At 51.5% G+C, this 22220-nt stretch overlaps 1 protein-coding gene across 1 annotated transcript in view; it reads right to left on the bottom strand.

Moving 5' to 3' along the window:
- SHB (Src homology 2 domain containing adaptor protein B) overlaps positions 1–22220 on the bottom strand; it is a 120186-nt gene that overhangs the window by 66866 nt on the left and 31100 nt on the right. The window contains exon 2 of the mRNA XM_004677498.2: positions 7977–8097. Coding sequence (XP_004677555.1) covers positions 7977–8097 — 121 coding nt within the window. The remainder of the gene's footprint in view (positions 1–7976; positions 8098–22220) is intronic.

The raw sequence follows: 22220 nt of genomic DNA, 5'->3' as shown, positions 1-22220 counted from the left end.
GGGGGGGTTGCTGGGCCCCTGAAGCGGTATCCAGCATGTCCGCTGACCTTCCCTGGGTCACTAGAGTTAATTAGACCCTTGTGAACTCAACAGCTATTTACTGAGTGCCTTCTTTGTGCAAGTGCTACTTCCAGACGGGAACACAGCAGACCTTTCTGCCTTGGGAAGCCCACATCTGAGGGGTAGTTAGACTGTGAACAAGGTAAAAGTGTGAGTACCATATATAGTTTGCTAAAGATTAGTCAGTATCAAGCAGCATAAACAAGCAGAGCGGGGGTGGGATGTGTGGAAATGTAAAATAAGTGGCGCTTGCTGGGAAGGCCATTTCAAGTCAAGACCTCAAGGGTCTTGCTCAATGCTACCCCGACTGCGGCCCACATGGGTCCTCAGGAGGCCATGCCTCCCTTTCCTCTGTTCTCTCGCCACTCTTTCTTGGCCTGCTTTATACAAGGACATCAGTGCTTGTTTGGGTCCCTGTCAACCTGCCCCATGTGACAGGAGCACCAGGAGAGCAGGGGCTGGCATCTGGTCCCCGCAGGCAAGCAGTCAATACTGTCAGTTTCCCTTGGCCTCCTCAAGTCCTGTGGCAACTTTCAGGAAAAGTTGGACATGCTCTTATCAAGGGTCAAAGAAAGAGAGGTGTTTGTAGTGAAAATAGGAAGCGACTACCAGGGTGAGCCCACTGGTCACCATGGAAACCTAGGTGTCAGGCTCCCTGCCTGCTTCCTGGGGCCTGGAACTTAGCAGGTGAGCAGCACCAGGCTGGGTGTGTGAGCCATGCTGTTTCTCAAGAACAGGAAAGTCATCGGGTGACTAATACAAAATCTATTTACACTTGATTATCTCCTTCCTGTCTGGTAGGTAAGGCGTTCTGGTAAATGATAGACCAGCCAGGGAACTGTGCACCGTCCCTGACCAAGCCTGCTGCCGGTCAGGCAGGAGGCAGTGAGCACAGCTTTCAAAACGAGAAGCCCTGGGTTAGAAGTGCTGTGTGACCGCGGCCATCTCACACCCCTCTCTGGGCCTCAAGTAGAAAGAGGATGCCAGATCAAAAGCACTTCAAGAGATGACAGTTCCGTCCTGACATTCCTCAGCAGGGTGAAAAGCTGTGACCATGCGGGGACTGACCTGTGACAACTTCGGGAAAGGACCACCACACTGGCGCGGGGGAGAGGGGGTAGGCATGGTTTGGGAGCAGAGGTGTGTGAAGCAAGCCAGATGGAACAAAAGCTAGGGTGCAGATGTTCTGGGCAGGCATCGTGGAGCTGGGAAGGTCCTGGGCTCAGGTCACTGGAGAGGAGGACCCTTTAATTCCCCAATTACCAGGAGGAGGGGGAGAGGGGAGGGACGACACCATGCCACCTCCAGTCGCCTTCAGTCAAAGAGCCTCCAATCAAAGAGCATGTGGTGGTGATCAGAAGAGAATGGAGAGCTCAGAAGGCGTGCCTTCCTGACACCCAGAGATGAATCAGAGGCCCCTTCCCTGCGAAGAGTATGTTGGCCTTTAGGACATTTATTCTGGAACTCAGGAGCAACTGATCCAGGAAGGGCCTCTGGCCTGACTGTCTGGGGGTACGGCCCCACAGCTCCCAGTCCTGGCAGCAAAGAGGGAAGTGTGCCAGTTCCTGGGAGAGCCAGTTCTTCCTCACCACCGGGAAAGACCTGCCTGGGGGGTCTGGGGGAGGCAGGTGGGGCAGGACAGGAGGGGGTGCAATCTAAAGCTGGGCAAGCCCGAAGTGACCAAAGGGAGACCCAAAATGTTTATACAGATCTTTGGGGTACCTAGCTAAGGAGGCAAAATTGACTTTCTAGAATGGCAAATGGAGGTCCAGAGAGGAAAAGCAACCTGTCCCAGATCACACAGCACACCGGGGCAGAGCAGAGCAGAGCAACACAACGCGCCACAGTTCCTGGCTGCTTTCTCCTGGAAAAGGTTGCAACTGGAACAAAGAGAATTAACAGTGCACACATCACCCTTCTCTCAGAATCACACTGCTGCTCGAGGAGTCATGTCAGAGGAGGAGAAGATACAAAAAGACGTCTCTTCTGGCCTTCAGAGTCGCACAGAAAATGCCTCTGGCACATGGAGTTAAAAGGGCAGAAGGCAATTTGTGAGTAAGGAAAAGGGCCCAGTCAGGACTGCAGGGCTCTGTATGAAATGGCTTTCTTTTAATTTCTTCTTATTATGCTATAAAGTTGATTTAATAATAAAAACATGCTAAGGACTTTTTAATGTGTAATTGCTTACATATTAAAATTTATATGAAAATGCTTTCAATTAATGCTTACATGATTCATCCTGTGAGATGACACTCTGAACAATTTTACAAGGAATGTTGAGGGGTGGGGAAGTCACATCTAAAAAGAAGGCCCGAGAAATGCTAAATTTTCCAGGTATGACTTCCAGTTACTTCTGAAAACCTCCTGTGAGTACAGGATGGGATGTGAGAAGTTTGGGCTGGAGGCAAGGGTTGTGAGAGCTTTGCTTTTCCTGGTTTTGTCTCTATCGGATAAAATGGGGGGTGGGGGGGGGCTGTTAAATACCTACACATGCTCCTCATGGAGATTAATTGTGGAAAGTGCTGGAAGCAGGGCCTGGCACAAGGTCCTCCCGCCACACCGCCGCCACCACTACCTTGGGCACCTTTGAGAATCCCTGGGGCTGGAGGCCTGGGAGGAAGGATTCCAGTTGAGAAATATTCTGAGCCTTTAGGCTAACAAGGACTCACGATCCAATCAATCTTGACAAGCTCTTGCCCACGAGCTCTTCTATCATTATCCTATCAAAAGCCTCATCTCCCGACACTCCTCTCCAACATGCCCTTGCCTTTGCTTAAGCTCTTCCCTGTGCCTGGACGGTCAGACCCAGCTCTCTCCCTCGTGGGACAGCCCTCTGACTCCCAGAAACAACATCTCGCACATGCACAAACCTTGTTCTTTCACCCCAGGCTCACCCCAGTGTTGGCGGTCTGTTTTACGAGGGTCCTGTGGCCCTCAGTGGCCCATCTGGATACCCAAATGGCCTGAATTCGAGCCCAGCACCCTCCCAACTCTGACAGCGGGTCCCCATGCATCCAAGACCTCGAGGCCCAGGTCCATTAGGGGAGGGCTGCCAGCTGGGCTTGGGAAGGTGGCAGCCTGACTACTGACTCGAAGCGGGTGGGAGAGCACCCATCACACAGACACTGTGGTGTGAAGGAAACCCAGAAATGCTCTTTTCCTCATTTTACACATGAGGAAACTGAGGCCCAGATGACACAGGAAAGGCCAGAAAGTGACCTCAAACAAGGTGAAGAGGGGAATAGGGCTGAAGAGCTGGCGGCTGCTGTACGGCACTGAGAGAGGAAGCCCTAGCCTGTATCTTCAGAACTGGTCTCAGGTGCTCGTCTTGGGGGCCCTGATTCTGGGTGTCTGAGGAAGAGGCAGAGCACAGTGAGATCAAGGTGATGGAGACCTCAGAGTGCTGATGCTTAACTATCTCATGTCCTTTCCCAGCAGGGCTGTCCTCCCTCTGCTGGGGTTCTAGAGACAGGGAGCTCACAACGCCTAAGTCGCCTAAGTCGGTTTCACAGGAAGTGGTTGAATCAGTTTTTCTTTCTTTTTTAAACCTGAAAAGGAGGAAGATGCTTATTAGCCTCAGTTTCCCTTTCCACAGAAAGGAAAGCTTTAACTGGCTCAATAGCCTTTTCTGCTGGGTCCCACAGAATCCAAGGCTTTTAAGGAGGCACCTCGGTCCGGAGCCACTGTTGGGATAAGGAGGCATCGGAGAAGAAAGGAGGCCGGAGTATTCGTGGGCACCTAGGGTGTGGGCTGAACCTCCAGGACTAAGACCCATGGGAGGCAAAGTGGGGTGTGTGGAGAGGGTTAAGTTGAGGCACACAGAGGGAGAGAGACTGATGTCTGACATGTGATTAAAACAAGGCCCTGGCTGTCAGCTCCAGCTGGGTTGCCTTGGGCTAGTTCCATAACTTCCCTGAGACAATGTTTCCACTGGCAAAATGGGCACCTACATTTCAAAGGGTGATGGTGAAGATCCAGCAAGAATTCACCTCAACTGCTGTAAACAAGCATGAGAGCATTGACAGCTGTCTCCACTCTTGCTGGTGCTTTCTCGGACCCAGCATTCCACAGACAGGTAAAAACACAGGCATAGAATGTACTGTCCAAGGTCAAAGAGTTTGCAGCTGAAAACACTATTAACTCCCTGTTCTGAGGCTACTGCTTTGCAGGAGGACCTTGGGGCCCAGAGAACAAGCAGGTGGCAAGTGGCCAGGTCAGATCTGCTTGCCTCCAGCCACCAGCAGAGACACTGTCTTAGGGTGAAAGGGCATGCTCTTCCCTCCAGCAAAGTTCTTGCTCTTCCCCACAGCATCATTCTTACAGTGATGCCTGCCTTGTTCCTAGAAGTTATGTGCACACACATATAAAATATTACATCATCAAAAACAGGTCACCGTAAAAGGTTGAACGAGATCTTTTCCGTGCTACTCAAGCCCAGCTCACTCTCACCACCAGCACAAACCTCTATTCCTTCACTTTCTCCTTCCCTCAGGAGCCTCACATCAGCTCAGGGAGCTGTTTCCTGCAACCTTTACATGGTGCTGGCTCACCCCAGGCCATGTCCCTGGCATCAGGCACTGTTGCGACACCACAAAGATGTCCATGTCAAGGGCTGTCTGTACCAAGGCCATATAAGCAGCAAATATCCCATTCAGTCACCTGTTGTCTTAGAAACAAAAACTGGGTAAATTTGGGCACAGCCTGCTCACTAGGAAGACAGCACAGAGCTGCAAATACAAGCATGCTCCTTCCTTGGAGAGAATGCACAGGACCACAACAGTTCTCGATTAACTCAAACCATCCTGCCTTGGACCTGGCGCCATGGGTGTGCCTCACTAAAGAGTCCAAGTCCCACAGGACAATTCTACACAGCGGGATGACTATTCAATGCTGACATCCAAAGCAGCACCCAGGAGGGACTCTGGCTGTGATGCAAAGACAACAGCCAGTGGTACAGGCTCCACAGTTGAGGCTCCCAGAATGTTTTCTCAACCTACCCCTTGTGAGCCTCCTCCAGTGGCCTGAGCCTATGTTTGGGGGATGCAGGTCTTAAAACTCTCATTTCTGTGTGTGATCTCAGGGAGGTGACTTACCCCATTTCCCTCACCTGTCCAATGAAGCAATGAAGCAACTCCTCCTTTGAAAGGACATCGTGAGGTTTAACAGGTGGGCATATCAAAGGGCCTGGTAGAGTGCTTGGCAGGGGCACCAGTCTCAGCTGGCTTTCATCATTTCCTCCTGTCCTGATCAGCCCAGCACCCAACCCTCTTTCAGTGCTGCGCTCCAAAGACTGCTGCAAAGCACAAGCCACACTGGCCATTCTGCCACCAGCTTGCCGGGTGGCCATGAGCAACGTCATCTCTCCCTAGCCTCAATCTCCCTATCTGTAAATGAGGCTGTTGGGGTTGCATGACCCCAAAGATCCTTTGACATCTGGGATATGCCAGTATCCCAAAGTCACTCCTATAAATACCACGCCTGCTGAATGCAAGTCTGGCTGAGCTGCAAGGCCACAGCTCCCACTGCTTGCCCCAAGAGCTGCACCCCACTCCTGCAGAGCCTGCCTTTCACCCACCCCGGTGGAGGGGTTGGATGTGGAGGGGGAGCCCTGAATTACAGTCCCTACCAGTAGGCCCATTTTTTGGGTGGCTGGAGGAAAGCAGTTTGCCTTCCCTGGGAAGCCTAGTCCCAAACCAAATTTCAATTCTTTCTTACTCATTCCAGAAGCTGCTTTGCCAGGTTAGGAAGAGGGGATGAACATGAGGCCAGGAATTTGGCCTAAGTCCCTCTGGTCTCTCAGGTCAACAGCTCCCTGCTTCACTCGGCCCTTCACAAAATGGCCAGGCATTCTGGCGTCCACATTGATGGCCAAAGAAACTGCATTCCATGAACAGGGGCAACATGACGCAGGGTCCTGCAGCAGGGCCTGGACTCACACCAGATTCTTTCAATCCGCGTGGCCACCACAGTCCTCTGAACTAAAGTTCAGCACAGGCCCAGTGCACACTAAGTACTTAGTAATGTAAATGCTACTTCTTCTGATTCAAGAGGAATCTAGAAAGTGCTCAAAGACAGAAAACCAAATAAATAATAAGAGAGCCTCAGCAGACGTGGAAGCAGCTAAGTGCCCATCAGTGAATAAAAGTATGAAGAAGCTGTGATGTGCTTCCCTGCGTGCATGTACATGAAGGAATATTATTCAGTTATAAAAAATAACAGAATCTTGTCATCTGCCACAACATGAGTGGGCTTTGCAAAGTGAGTCAGAAAAAGATACCTTATGTGATGGCACTTGTGTGTGGACTGGGAAAAAAAAATCCCAGTAATAAATCAAACCAAGCTCATAGACAGAGAACACTGATGCTGCCAGAGGCTGAGGTGGTGAAATGAGTGAAGGGGTCAAAAGTATATAGTTCCAGTTATGAAATCAGTAAGTCTTAGAGATAAAATGTACGGCGTGGGCCTAAACTACAATTAATAATCCTGCATTGTGTGCTCTCCCTGGTGGAGCAGCGGGTTAAAGCACCGCACTCTGAAGCTCTCTGAAGCCACCGCAGCACAGTTTGATCCCCGGCCAGGGAGGCGACCCACACGGTGAGGCAGACCTCTCCTGACCCGCCCGCTGCTCCCCTCGGCAGTGTACTTCATCAGTCTGCCTATTCTGCTCCTCACTCTGTCTCTGGTGAATCCTCTCACCCCCACCTCTGGCCTGCACCCCAGTTCTGTAAGGATAAATGAATAAATCTAAAATAACTAAATAACCCTGCATTGCATTTTTGAAAGATGCTAGAAGAGCAGATCATAAATATTTTCATCACAAGAAAACACAATTGTAACTATGTGTGGTATTGGATTAGCTTTATTGTGGTGATCATTTCCACAATAGTCACAGATACTGAATCATTATGTTGTATTCCTAAAATTAGACGTTATATGCCTGGTCTACTTTAACTAATAAGTTTAAAAGTGAATAAACAAGTACAGAAGAGGATCATAGAAGGTTGCATCTATATCCCCAAACCCAAGACAGACAAGGCGTACATTTACTAGATCGCAAAATCCGGGGTGGCCCCAGGCGTGGGAACCCTCCTGCACCCTGCAGCACCCCATACCTGTGCCAGGTCCCTGGTTGGTTCCAGGTCAGAGGGCACCAACCATACAGTTGCTCCTTTATCTCTGAACCAGGTCTCCTGAGTCAGGAGGACTCACAGAAGGGGTGTCCTCCGGCATTTATCATCTCCCCACTACCCTGCCCATGCAGGAAGTCTGTCCAGCATTACCACTCACTCCTTAAAGCTGCTCCAAGCATTACCATGGTGAAAAGAGGTCACAAGAATACTGTACACCTATTAACATTCTTCTGGGCCTCACACAGTTGCTTTGTGTAGGTTTTGTCATCCAGGTAAACAGCCAAAGAAGGAAAGTCCTGTGCAAAGAGCAACGCTCTTTATGCTGCTTCCAGCCCCAAAACACAGATGTCTGAGTATGCAGTCAGAGCTGATTCTGTCCTTAATGATTACCCCTTCCAAGAGGTAATGAAAGCGAAGTGACTCAGCCTGCTTCTTGTATTGCCTTGGCTGCTAGGAAGCTTCAAGTTGTCTATCTCAAATGCTCTTTCTTCAGTCAGAAATTCCTGATAGAACTCCTTTGGCACCTCATTTACTCCTTAGTCCCTATTTTAGTTAACTGTACTCAGTACCCTGGTATCTGGATGTTCACTGGTCTCTGCCAGATTCTCTGGTGTAGCAGAAACATGAATTCACCAACTGGTGAAGATTTACCAGAGTGCTGCCCAAATCACCACACTGGAAGCACAAACCTTCTCTGCTGAGGCCAACGGGGAGGGGTGTGTGCCCAGGAGTGCCATTTCCACCTCCCTGCTGAGTTGTGGAACCTATGCCAGCCTCTTGGCTTACCTGTCATGATCCTCTGGGCCTCGTAGGGCTCCATGTAGCCGGCACTCTCCCCCTTTCCCGATTTGCTCTTGAGATCATTCTTGGCATCAAAGGGATCTGAGTAGTCATCTGCGATGGTCACCTGCAGGGAGGAAGATGGCAGGGGTGTGAGTCAACCTTTAGCTTTTCTGCCTCACTTGTGTTCACAGTCAGGCTTTGCTCTGACAAACAAACTGAGCTTGTGCTAGGTGAGCAAAGTGGAGGACGAGGAGACAGGAAGCAGAGCTGGTGCCCACCCTCAGGGAACACCAATTCTTATGGGGTTAACAAATGGACCATACTCGGGGGCCCTCTGAGCCCCTGCGTGTAGCTTGGCCACTCCAAGCTAGAGAAGTGACAACAGAGAACAGGACGCCCAGGTGGAGGTGCCGAGGTGGGAACTGGGGGGGGGGGGGCGTCTTCAGGACAAGTGAGCTGCTCACTTTAATGGAACAGAATTGGAAGCAAGCTGGAAAGGAGGAGGCAGAAGGCCTAGAAATGCTGACATGCTCCAGAAGCTGGCTGTAGCGCAGAAGAACCTGTCTAGAAATAATTACGTTCAGCTTTCCATTTTCTCCAATCTGGAACACAACCATGCCTTGGGTCATCAGGCAACAATTCGGTGAGATCAACGCACTACAAAGATGACTGTGGCTCCAGACGGGCCCAAGGAGAACACAAAGGCGGCTCAGGTCAGAAGGGGCTTTGGAAGCGGCTGTTCTCCAACAGAGAAATGGGTCGAGGGAGGGCTGGGGCTCACCCAGACCCTCTGACAGATCTTCCACCTCCCAGGCCCTTCCTGACTCCCTCACTTGCCTGTATTCCAGAAAATAGCCCAGCCTTCTGCCAAGAGAGAAGTTCCACAACAAAAAGAGAGCGAGCTGACTGGAGGTGGACTGCAGGGGTAGGAAGGACACGAGAATCTGGGATTTCCCACAGTTCAGAGACAAATTCTACATTTTCCTTGGAGAGGGTGAAACTTCCAGGAGGATGAATAAACATGGCACCTTCTCCTAACCTTCAAGAAAGGCGCATTTACCAGAAGGGACGGGCAGGAACCCTGCTCCCCTTGCGCGCATCTGAGCTCCACCACAACATCCAGGGCCCCTTGGGCCACACATCTGGCAAAGGGCAAATCCACAAGACTCCGAGCCAGGCCACCCAGCTGCCTCTCCCAGGAGGGGGCAAATTAGCATTTCCCTCAACCCTTGGGGTTGCAGGAATTGTTATTTAAATTGTGGGTTTAATTAGAAACCACAGGAGCCTCCTCTCTTTCCCCAGCTCCTGGAATGTAAGGCATTTGAGGGGCCCATAAACCCAGGGGAAGGGAAAATCCCCCCTTTGTCTGTCCGGTAAATGGACGCTTGTGGCAGCAGCCTGGCAGGGTGGGTGAGTGACCTGGGCGCCGGGGAGCCATGTCCCGGAGAGACTGCAGGCAGCAGCCCCGCCAGTGGCGTGTGGCGGGGGTGGGCTGGCAGGGGCATGGTGGGCGGGATAGAACACAGGTCACCGCTCCCCCAAACAAGAGCAAGCCTATCGTTGAAAGGCCCAAGGTGGGTGCCCACCATCCGAGCATGCGTCCGGCCCACTGCTGCCTCACAGCCTTGGCAGCCGCAGCTGAGGGTCAGGATCTGAGTCCCCGCGGGAGCTTCCAGATGCTGACATTGTAATCGCGGCCTTTCTTGAGACTCACTGAGCTCAAATGACACCAGGCAGGGCGAAGATGGGGGTGGGGGAGAGCTGGGCCGGGAGATGTCTTTCATTTGATAGTTCTACTCTACCATTTGCAGAACGCATTAGGGAGAAAATTATACACGTGAACCACTGTCAAACAGAACAGCTCAGACGCCACGATCTGGTGGAAGGTTTTGTGCAGGAGAGTTCAAGGGAATGGAAGTCCAAACGGAGAAAATGATGAACCTGTTGTGGATGACATCTAATCTCGTTCCTCTTGTCCTGGCCTTCATTACTGTCTTTTCTCAACACCAATTTCCCCCATCTATTTTGCAATGTGGAAGGGAGCAAATATATTTCCCCAAAAATCATTCAGGGAGGGGGATGGTTTAGTTGGGGTGGGGTGGGGCAGGAAGAGAGAAGGCTGCAGGCTCCATAATCTAGAAATCAACATTCCAGCTCCTCTCTGAAGTGTTCAGAGATTTGCAAACACGGAGGCTTGCAGGATATGAAGCAAATCTTTGTTCACCCTGGGACGGGAGCTCTGGAAGGGCTTCGATTCAGCAGGCGCTATCTGTATTTTCTAATTAAAATGAGATCTGAGCTCGGGCTGTGACGGGGCCCCCAACTGCCTGCCCTGCTTACTTCCGTTTCAATAAGAATCTACAAATCCTAAAATCAGGAAAAGCCTCTGGTCTCTGCTGACATATGGTTCCAGTTATACCTGCTGACAGTTGAAAATCCTTCCGTTTAAAAAAAAAAAAGTTTAGATTCTGTTAGTTTAAGAAGCAAATCGGAAGGTTCCTAAAACGTATATTTAATCAATTTGCTTTCAAACTTCAAAGTGAGGTTGATGGAGGGGAGGGAATTTGAGGTTTCAGCAACCTGAAACTCAGCAAACACTCACTGAGCTGTCTGACCTTTTGCAAAATCACGTCCTAGTTTTGGGAGTAAAAATTTAACCAGGTGTCAGGGGAATTGAGTGGGCAGTTAACCAACAAAGCACCACGGGCCCAGCCACAAGCACTGGGCAGTGTGACCACGGTCCACATCACCCAGCTGAGCAGGCCAAGGGGGGGGTTGAGTGAAGATCATGGCTTTTCTGCATTAAAAGAAAGGAAATGTATATTCGCAGCTATGGGCTTTGTGTTCCTGATGGAGTTGCTTCTGCTTTGGTTTAGAAGGCTGCAGTCATCGGACAAGTTCCTCAAATGGAATTGAACAACCAGACCAAATGGAGCCATTCGGAACCGCTCTGCAGGCCAGGCCAGCTGCCACACAAGCTTTCCTTGACTCTCACTTTGGATTGGTGAAGACTTGACAGGGTATGGTCCTTCATGCGGCCTGCTCACAGTTAGGAAGGGAAGTGCAGATCCAGAGGAACACACCCTGGCCAGTCCTACCACTTCACCATGGAGTTGTGTGTGTGTGTGTGTGTGTGTGTGCGCGCGCGCACAGGGTGCCACACACAGGGTGGCCCCCAACTCAGCAGGCACCTTTCGGTTCCTGGCCTCCTGGGATAGGTGAACTTGTCCATTTCTGCCAAAGGAGCCCAGCTGTGGCTAAACCCACACAGGCTTTGGAGCAAAACTAAAGAATGCAGGTCAGTCCAGGATCCCTAAAAAACTTTCACACTCACATAGTAAAACTGGGGGGCTCTGGGAGATGTGCTACACACTTCCCTTGATTTGCACAGGATCCACTGCAGCCCTGAGGATTCTGGCATTCCACCGTGCCCACTCCCTCTCCAAGGTCTGGGAGCTGGGTGGGGTGGGTTGGGGTGGGGTGGAGGTGCTATGGGCTCCATAGGGCTCCTTTCTGTTATATACTCTGCTGAGTGGAACTCAGTCCTTCGCCACCAACAGTCTGAGACTCAGATTTTGTTTTTTAATCTTGGGGATTTAGCATTATGATAGGAAGCAGTGTTCCTGTTTACCCCAAAGGGGAGTACTGGAGTGAGGGGTGTTCCCCCTGCCCCTCCCGAGCCACAGTTCCACAGGCACCAGTGAGCGTACCAGGGCTTCCTGAGGTGGCTGAGCTGTGTGGGGAACTGGGTCCTCTCCACAAGCTCTCGGTGCAAATATAAATTGACAGTTGCTTTGAAGGACAGCTTTTGACAAAGTCTCTTAGAATCCAAAAATGTACATGGATTGGTGCAGTGCTTTCAGTTTCAGTGTTTATTCCTAAATGTGTACCGAAACATGGACAAAGATGCTCATTAGCCAAGCAGTGATGAGAACTGTGCTCAACTGCTGAATGTCAGCTGTGGAATTGTGAGGTAAACTGTGCCAGCTCTGTGTTGTGGAATATTATGCAGCAGGTTAAAAGGAGGGCAAATGCTCTGATGTGCCAACATTGTTCTCCACAACATAGTCTTGAATGGAACACAAACGAGTTGTAGAATGATAACCATAACACACCAATTTATAAAAAAAATGAAACAAACCTCTATTTCTATTTAATATAAAGAAAAGCCTCGAACTGAACCCCCCTTCCAGGGAGGGAGGAGAGACTAGGGTTGGGTGGTTAAAAGAATCAAAGAAGATCTGTCTGTAGCATTATCACATTTTTTAAACAAGAAAAACTTATTAACATATGCAAACTTTTTAAATACCCTCCTCACAGGCTAATTTTGGTACAGTAGATAGATAAGCTGTTTCCCAAACTTGCTTGAAGACAGGAATGGCCTGGAACGCATGTTAAAACGAGACAGATTCCTAGCCCCAAATACTCTATTTAATAAGCAACCCAGATGATTCTTATCAGGAAAGTTTGGGAAATAGTTTGCTATAGCCAGCACGCCCCCCACCAGCCTCCAGATACTTCTCTGGACTTTTACTTTTCCCAGGTATTTCTCAGCCCTGTTCTCTAAAGTGAAGCAAGAGGCCTAGGTAAATGCAGTTCTCTTGCTTCCTTCTCTGGGGGTCAACTGGAAGAAGAGATGACCTAACATGTCTTGGTCCATCTCCAGAATTTAAGACGCGGAGCTAATGGCATCCTCCGAGCAATCCTGAGGGTTGGCCCCAGATTGGGCAACAGGGCCTGTGTAGGGTTCTGCAGGCAAGACCCTGCCCTGGCCCACGAGGGGAGCTGGGCCCGCACTTTGGGCAAAACTCTCTGCTCAAGAGCAGAGATCCTTCCAGGGCAAGTTCACCGGACTCTCGCTGCTCTCCAGGGTGACCCCCTGGCTCTGGCAAAGGGCTGGAGGGACCATGGAGAACAGTCACTGAGAATTTGCAAAGGGCATCGCTGCTAACGTCTTTCAAACCCGCCACAAGGGAGGGATAAGAGTGGGAGCAGCCGCCCCCTTCTGGGGCGGGGATCCATAACGTCCCCAGTGGCCCACCACAGGCACCTCCATGGGCCTCCCACGCGCTCTGGTGTCTCTGGGAACCGGCAGCACCAGGGCTGCCCCAGCTCAGCCACCTGCTGGATGAGGCAACATGACTCTCCCCACTCAGTGCTGCTCTCCTCTCCCAGGAAAGTGAGGAGGCGGTACCCCATGTGCTCCTGGGTCCTTTCCAGGCCCATGAGTTCTTTCTGCTCTACTCCAGAGCGAGCTGCTCCACTTTGGAATGTTCTACATGGTCCCAGTCTAACTATTTCCTTGTCAATTTGCCATTAAGATGCCCTGTAACAGTTTTGGGGACCTCAATCTCTTGAGGAATCTGATAACTGAGGAGGTTATGGCTCCGTCCACATTTGTATACACCCACAGTGTTGGGCATCTATCTCAGACAGACCCTGAGGTCAGCTTAAGCCCCCTGTGTTCGAGTCACTTTCAAGAACAGGCAAGACGAGACACATGCATGCTTTTTTTCTACAGGGAGGAGGTGGGGGCTGGACTAAGAGGCGCTGGCTTATCCTAACTCAACAGGCATTATTCGCCTGGGGACCTAGCCCCCGACACACTCTCAGTTCTCTCGTGCTGCTCCCGGAGCCCTCTTGGCCAGAATAGGAAGAAGGAAATGAACACGAGGGGTCTGCCCTCCAGAAATCTGGCCTAAACCCCTCTGCTCTATAGCTCGCTGCTTCAGTCAGTCCTTCACAAAATGGTCAGGTACCCTGGAGGAAACACCGGTGCCAAGGAACTGCTTTCTATGAATGCGGGGTGTGGGGCAATGTCACGAGGCAGAGGGTCACTTGGTTGTGTCTGGCCTCTCATTCCACTGTGCTGGGGGCACTGTGAGAGGAAGACCGGCAGGGTGCTTGATAGCTTAAGACCCAGGAACACCCCATCCTCTGGAGCAGAGGTAATCCAGCCTTATTCCTGACTGGGCGTCGGGAGGGCTTCCTGGGGATGACCCAAAGTGTGTGGGGAAAGGAGCAGCGGTGGCCAGGAGGCTGCATGCTGCCGTCCCCCGTCAAGCAGCTGGCAGGCTGGGGTCCTCGCCTTCCTGTGGGCCCCACGGCAACGCAGGCCTGGTGGCCTAGCACAGAGGCTATGTTGCTGTGCTGACCAAGAGAGGGGCACTCAGGGAACAGGGGTTGGGGGTTCTGGAGAGGGCTTTAAATGATGTGGGGCCTGCCTGGGGAAGAGACTAGTGGACAGATGTTCTGCACGGACTCAGCAACTACCCAGAAGCCAGCTCTGTGAGTCAGGAAGAGCATCTCACAAAAGATGGCACCTGGCAGCAGGGAGCCTGCAGGTTGGGGGTTGGGGGTGTGAGCAGAGGGTGTGAGGTGGGCACAGGCCTTGGATGCAGGTCAGCTGACGGACACCGCCTGCCTGCCTGTGTTGTCTTCTGAGCCCAGTCGGCGGCCTCATGGCAGAACTTAGCTTTCAGGAATGCTTCGGTGGGTGGGCGTTTGCCCAAGGCCCAGCGTGACCAAAGCAGGCTAGGTTTTCAAAGCCCCAAGGCTGACCAATGTCAGCTGGGCTGCAGCAGCTGCCGGAGCAGTGCAAATGCAGAGCAGAAAGGACATGGCTCGCTGGGGATGGCGCAGGGAAGGGGCTTTCAGAGGGGCTCTACTGCACCTGCGCTGGGTAACTCTGGGCAACCTGTCTCTGGGGCAGAACCTTTCTCAGCTTCACAAGGATGCTGTGAGGAGAGTCAAGGATGAGATGACTTGGGGACCTGTCAGCAGTTTACAAAGAAAAGGTTATGGTGGCACCTGCTGGGTGCCCAGCCAGGTGCTGTGGTCTCTGTCCACGAGAAGCTGGAAAGCCAGTGGGGAAGAGGAGACAAAGACGAAACCCCAGTCAAGGCCCCAGTGATTACACAGGGAAAATTGGCTGCAATTAGGCCTGACAACAGCTGTCATATTTCTCAACCACAAAAACAAGAATAAGAATGCTTGTGAATGATCCTCCCCCACCCACCCACCCCAACCCCCGTCTGCTTCGGGTAGGATGTTCCTCCTCATCAAGGCACCTGGCCAAGAGGGAGAGGATTGTGGGGACCCTCAGCCAAGTGGCCTGTGGGCTGGGAGGCAGACGTGTGTTTCTGGTTGATGGTCCTGTGTGCCGGTTCGGAGGGGCCCACAGAGCCCAGCTGTTGACCCCACGCGGGGGGCTGAGTGAATGTTTCACGCTGAGACATGAACAGACACCCCCTGTTCGGTTGCCTTTCCCTGGCCTCAACTTTGACCATCACAGACCAACTCTCCTTACAGACACACCAATAAATCATTTCTGACAAGGGAATTAATTTGGGGAAGATTAATTAACTACATTCACGCATTCGGCCGTAACTCCTGGAAATCAGACGGAGGGAGGGCACTTCTCCACACCGGCTTAGAGTCATGGTTCCCAGCTCCTGAGGTCGGGTGCAGCCAGACACCTCAAAATTTAAGGCACCTCTTTCACTCATGGAAGTCAACTGCTCTGCTCTGAGCCTCTGATTGTAGGGTGATCACATTCAGTCACTTGGGATAGTTGCCACTGCTTCAGCTTCGTCCTCAGTCAGCCCGGCTGCCATCGTCTTTGTGCAGAACGTGGGAGCTCACAACAGACCAGCCAGTTGCGTGCCCCACATGTCAGGAGACGAGGGATGTTTCAAGTGGTCTCCACTGGTCTTTCCAGTCCTGCCCCTCCCACGGACACAGCTGCTTGCCTAGACACCTACAGGCTCCAACTTGTTAGGAAAAATGCATTCCAAATTACAGCCTCTGTCAGCTCCTCAGGCCCAGCTTGCCCAGCCTCTCGCCCAGCCCCTCTCTTTCTCTCTTTTTTTCCCTCTCTCTCTCTCACACACACACCTTCCTTCAGATGAACCCCTGTGGAGAAGGCTGTGGGTCCTGGGTGGGAGGCTGCTGGAGTGGAGCCCAACCCGGCCCTGTTTACCCCAAAACCTTGCTGTTAAGTGGTAGGAACCGGCTTTTCGGCATCTCTCAAGCAGTGGGAGGTTCTATTTTGAACTCAGAAATAGCTGAATCCTAGAATTTCTTAATTGCTGTCAATCAGGGCCTATAGATAGAGAGACTTCAGTGTGTCCCTCCTGAAGCACCGGGGGTCTGCAGAGTCATTATATTTGCAGTTAGAGCTGCTAGGGCCTTGAAAGATGTTCTGATCCAGAGGGTTTCAGCCTAGTGCAATGAATTTCCAATCTGTATGTATGTGACTTGCACAAAGGAAATTTCACCTGAAACCTCAACATATAGAGCTACCTATAGTCTGAAACTATGACTCCATGGGGGAACAGGAGGTCCTGAGGGCAGTGAAGATGCAGAAGCAGGTGACCAGACCCACATTTCCTAACTCCTCGGGTTCCCCTTGTTTGTGTAATACCTGTGTGGCAACTGATCTCAGTTTTTAGGGCATACCCCCCACACCCACCCATCAGAAAAAGTTGCTGTTAAGTGCCCCTCACAAAGACTTACAAAGACCTGTTCCTGCAGACAGGCAGACAGGTTCCTGTGGAGACAGGCCACAGGCCAAGCTTAGTGTATGAGGGTCCCCTGCTGAGCCTCCTTTAGCTCTCTTGCAAACCCATCAACTTCTCCCCACCTTCCCACACTGATTTTTTTTCTCCCAAGCTTCTGCTCAAGTGCTCCTCCTGGGGCTTGGGGCCACTGCTTATAAAATGCTCTCAAGGTCACACCGGGGCAAGGTTTCCTTCTTTCCCCGGGACAAGCAGAGCTGGAAAGGTAAGAGAACGTATCATCAGGAGCAGGGACACGGGCACTGAGGCACTTACTGCTCTGTGCCTAAGCTTCCTCATCCACAAAGTGACAACGGCTGACACTGAATGAGCCAATAATAGTGGTTGCTTGAAAGTGCTCGATAAATGTCAGGTGCAATGATCATCTCAACTCCTCTCAACTTAACTCCTCCAGCAGCACAAGGGAGGAGTGCCTCTTCCTCTGGAGGAGGAAGCTGCAGCTGCAGAGGGGACAGGTCTTGCAGAGGCCACCTGGACATCCAGGAGCAGAAACCTCATTAGCTGGGTGACCAAACTGGATTCCTACCAAATCCCAACGGCAGGAGAACCCAAGTCAGTTGGTGACCTATGTATCTATAGCTGTCTGCTTCAACATGGGTTGCAGATAGCTGAATCTGAGTCACTTTTCTGTTCCTGATAGGATGGCCCAGTCACTGCTCCCATCCCAAGAAGGAAAGGGTATGCCTGTGAGGCTTTCTCACGGTAACAGGAGGCTCTGTACCGTCAAAACAACTCCATGTGCTCACAGGAAAAGTATGTAAAGCAGAATGGCAAAGCCTTGAAACCAAAGACCTTTCCTGAGGGCTATGGAGCCTTTAAAAACCAGACACGGGTGCCCCATGCAGAACCGGGGACAGCCAGGCGGTCTCCCCCTGTTGGCGGCTGAGCTGTTAGAAGAGGAGACCAGCTCTGTTTTTTCCAGCTCTACCGTGAAGTCAGATGTGTCCACTCTACCACAGCCAGTGGGCAGGGACAAAGGGCTCTAGTCTGCCCCAAGCCAAAAAAATCAGGGAGGGCCTCCCTGATGGCACAGGGGTTAAGTCTCAGCGCTATCAAGCTTTTGGCAGCCACTGCAGCGTGAGTTCCATCCCCGGCCAGGGAGGGGACCCACATGGTCAATTGCCACCCTTCCCCAAAAGTCACTGCTTGTTTAATGCGGCCATGCAGCATTGGCCATAATTATCACCATCATATTTGAGGGTTCCCCATAAGATTCGATTTCATAGTGGGTGCTCAATAAATGTTGATTCACTTAAAAATTTTTTTTTATTGAAGTAGCATTGCAATATAATCCTATATATGCTTTGGGAAGCCATCATTATAAATCAACACCTGTACATAGTTACACATTCTGTTCATCACAAGCAGTCCAATTCCAACCTTCACCTTCTCTTTTTATTTTTTTTAAAGAAATTTAGTTATGTATGCATACAAGAATTGGGGCATAGGCCAGAGGTGCAGGGGCTGGAGGATTCACCAGAGACAGAGTGGGGAGCAGAACATACAGATCCACTGAAATACACTGCTGAGGGTAGCAGCAGGGGAGACAGGAGCGGTCTGCTGTGTTATGTGGGTCAGCTCCTTGGCCGGGGATGGAACTCGCGCTGCAGTGGCTGCCAATAGATTGATAATGCTGAGACTTAACCCCTGCGCCATCAGGGAGGCCCTGATGGGTTTGGGGCAGACTAGAGCCCTTTGTCCCAGCCCACTGTTGTGGCAGAGTGTACACATCTGACTTCACAGTAGAGCTGGATAAAACAGAGCTGACCCTCATGGCGCGGCAGACCTCTCCTGTCTCGCCTGCTGCTCCCCTCAGCATTGTATTTCAGTAGATCTGCCTGTTCTGCTCCCCACTGTCTCTGGTGAGAGTATCCTTTCACCTCCCAGACTGGCCTACATCCCAGCTCTTGTATGCATAAATTAAAAAAAAATCTTTTTTAAAATAGGGAGTGGGGTAAGCAAAGTCCAGTGAGGGCAGTGACCGGCAGCCATGGATAGTGAACCCTGGCCAGTTACATCAATCCTGTTATCTGCTCAGCCTAGGCTTGCTCTTGCACCAGCTGCCAATCCCTTTAGAGAGCAAATGCAGGCCTAACCCGGGCAACTGTGACAGGTGGCCCCAGGCCCTCAAAAATGTGCAATCTCCCTCCTCTGAGATATGGGGCCATCAGAGCCAGCAGCTTTGCAGGGAGAGAGCAGAACAAGCCGGAAATAACACCATCTGCCATGCCCGCTTCCTGCAGGGTGGGAGAGGTGTCACCCCCTGGCTTCTGACTCTAACTTCAAGCTTCCTTACGAAAGGCCACGAAGAACAGAGGAAATGCTCTAAGTGGAGAATGGAAAGGAATTACAGGACTTCAGCGAGTCTGACTTGTATGGCGCCAGGACTGCTTCATGGATATGTGGTCACACAGGCCCCTGACCGGGCTTCAGTGCTTGGTTGTCCACTATGCTGTTGTTTGTAACATCTAAGTGAAGGTCCCTGTACATTCCTGTTCTCCACTGATTTGGGCGCACAAATTATGGAGCTGATCCTGCTGGTCTTCCACATCCAAAAGTTACTACAGAGAGCTCAGCACCCAAACTCAGCACCCAAACTCCAGTCTCCTTTTGAATCCTCTCTTGACTGGGCACCTTCAGCCAAGTCACATTCTCTGTCTGGACCTCAGTTTCCCCCTCTGTAAAATGGGAAGGGTAAAGTGAGTCCTCAGGGCCAGAAATCTGGATTTCATGGATCACTGTAGTTACAAAACAGAGGGGAAAGTCAGATCACAACAGCAAAAGGAAACCTCTACCATTGTTCGCACCAATATTTTAAAAGCACAGTCCTTAACAAATATAGGCCACAAAAAAATAGCCCTACATTTTCATTTTTCTAATTTCAATGGTGATTGTCATGCTTTGAGGGAAAGCACTGGGCCACATGATCAGGGCAACATTATTTAAAAAAACCCAAAAAAACAAAAAACAAGCCTCCTTTGACTTTCAGTGGTCTGACATACATCCAGCTCTGACGGGCACCGCCAACTGCTCATCCCTCTCCTGCTCCGGGGCCCCTCCCACTCCAAGGGCACATTCTGGACCACCCTGAGGACCTGCCTCTGTGAATCCCTGACGTGGCACTTGACAGCAGCCTCATGAATCAGGTATGCAACAGCCCTTATTTATTAATGCACAGTATAAAATCCCCTTCTAAATGGAAGGTCATAAATCAGCTGCTACCGGAAACATTCTAACCTTAAACAGAGGCAAAGGTATCTTGAACAGAATCCCAGACTTATCAATTTCAAAAGAGCAAACTTTGATCTGCTGCTGCTGTGTAAATCAAGTGATTGGCCCCTCGCTGATAAGGTGGCCATCACAAGACATCCGCAGCCCCCCTCTGCTTCCTTCCTCCACACCTCTGCCAGACATGACACGTAACGACCGACCCCCAGAGACTAGAGTGCTGTGGGGCCACCACCTGGGAACCTTAGCACAGGCCCTCCAGCGGCCTGCGAGTTGACCCTGATGACGAAGGGAGCGCCTAGGTGCCAGCACCTGACCACCGCTACACACAGTGTCTTGTCTCATCTCCCGAATTCTTCATTTCCTGATGAGAACACTGAAGCTCGGAGAGGTTTACTAATTCCCCCAAGGTTTAGTAATTTACACAAGTATAGGTTTTGATCTGGACGGACCTCTGGCCCAAATCTGCTTCTTCTATGCCACCCATGCCCCGCTGAGCAGTTTCTAACATCCTGGGATCCTTCCCGACAGCAACAGGAGGCTTGAAAGGAAGAAGGGGAAGCACTGCCAATTTGGCTCGGCTGTGCCAACCCCAGGCAAGGGCCGGCCCTGACACTCCCTTAGTCAGCTGGGTGCTGGAAGTCTCCCTTCCTCTTCCTCGCTGCCCTGTAACTGGAACACACCTGCAACCTGCCCAGGCCACACCTGGGGAAACAGCCACTTCCGCCTGCAGCGGACTCTGTGCGCTGGGCTTCTGGCAGGAACCTCCTTCCTTCTTCTACTGGCCTCATCCTTAAGCCTGGGGATTCCTGCCTCTTCCCCTTTTTCCCCCCAAGCCCAGCCCCAAAAGCAGTATAGCCACAGTGCTGTTCCAATGTCCACAGCCCCTGAGAAGCAATAGAGAGGCCCAGGGCCCTGCCCCCACCCCCAAGCCCCTGCAGGTGGAAGCCTCACTTAGCATGGGATGGGGGGATGGTGGCGGTGGGCACTGAGAGCTCCAAGGTGAACCTGAATGTCGGCCCCTGCTTCACTGACAAGCGTTAGTACTTGGACAGCGTCCAGCACACAGCAAGTTGTTGTTCTTTTCAGAGATGACTGTCAAGTAAGTCTTACTGTTCTCACTGTAAAATGAGAGGGAACATTATGATAGAATTGGTTCATTTTTCATCGTGCTAGGGTAAGCCCTGCTGGACGCAAAGAAAAGAAAAAAACAAACAAGTACCCACACCTACCGTTAAGGCCAGAGGGAGGGGAGATGTTCCCTGTGGAGAGGAGGAAGCACAGAGTTGGGGGGTGGGGGGCGGCAGGAGACCAGCAGGAAGTCCCTAGGAGCCCTCATGGCCCAGAGGTAGTTGTGACAGAGCTCTAAGGCACAATTCCTAAGATTAAGAGTGAGCACCTCATTACTTCTATGGTACCCCATCGAGGCCTCCTTTTTTGGGATAATCCAGGTGATTTGGGCAACCTAAGGGGGGGGGGAGGTAGATATCCTGTCAGCCCAATACCACAAAAGAATGTACTCCCTGGAGACACGTACCCCAGCTGACCAGCCATTTTGAAAGGGCTGGATCTGGGTCTACATGCTTGGTCTGGCTACACTTCCCTGCTTCCATTTTCATCCAGTCCATCTGTTGATGACCGGTCTACAGAGGTGGGCCCATCTTGGGTTCGTAACTGGAGTGACCGCGGTCCCAGCGTCTTGGGCTTATGGAGGCTCTGGGCAGGCTGCCCAGCTCCTGCCGCTTGCCCTGCGCCCCCGGCCAGGCAAGTCCGCTTGGTGAGTAAGGCAGGGAGGGCCCTCAGAAGGCAGTCCAAAGCCTTTTCCACCCCAGAAAATTCTGCTGTAAAATACCGACACCCTCCCCAGAACCGCCTCCCGGATTTAAGAAGGGGAGAGGTAGCTTGGGTTTTAAAGAGAAAATTGGATTCCCATTCATGAACTCCCCACACCAAGGGCACCTAACAGGTAAAACGGGTTCTTCCATTGATTAATGAGCTGGGGTAATAATGGGGCTCACCCTTCGCCATTAAAAATATTAACCTCGTTCCTGGCCCAGCCACATCATAAACCCAGGGCCCGCAGTGCTCTCTCACAACCAGGCTTCCCATCTGCCATGTGAGGGGGCCGGGTGCATGCCTTTCACGTGGTGGGGAGGAGGGGGCGTTGGGAGAGGGAGGGTGAGTCCAAGAAGGGACAGAGTCCTCTGGAGAGTCTATTAGGGCCCCCGCAAAGCTGACTGGAGGTGTCAGGAGGAAGAAGCAATGTCATAACTTGATGTAGGCATGCAAGAAGTCAGGGCCTCAGTGCCTGGGATGTCTGTTAAAAATGCTGCTATGCTCATGTAGTTCAACACGATTCCCTCAAAGCCAGCCTGCCTGCAGCAATGTCAACAGTTCTGTGGCTTTATGACTTCCACCAGCAGGGAGGAGACAGCCTTCC

The sequence above is a fragment of the Condylura cristata genome, unplaced genomic scaffold (genome assembly GCF_000260355.1).
Source record: "Condylura cristata isolate star-nosed mole 26May11 unplaced genomic scaffold, ConCri1.0 scaffold00006, whole genome shotgun sequence".
Taxonomy (NCBI): domain Eukaryota; kingdom Metazoa; phylum Chordata; class Mammalia; order Eulipotyphla; family Talpidae; genus Condylura; species Condylura cristata.
The sequence above is the reverse complement of the archived record's forward strand: the minus strand, read 5'-3'. Positions and strand labels throughout refer to the sequence as shown.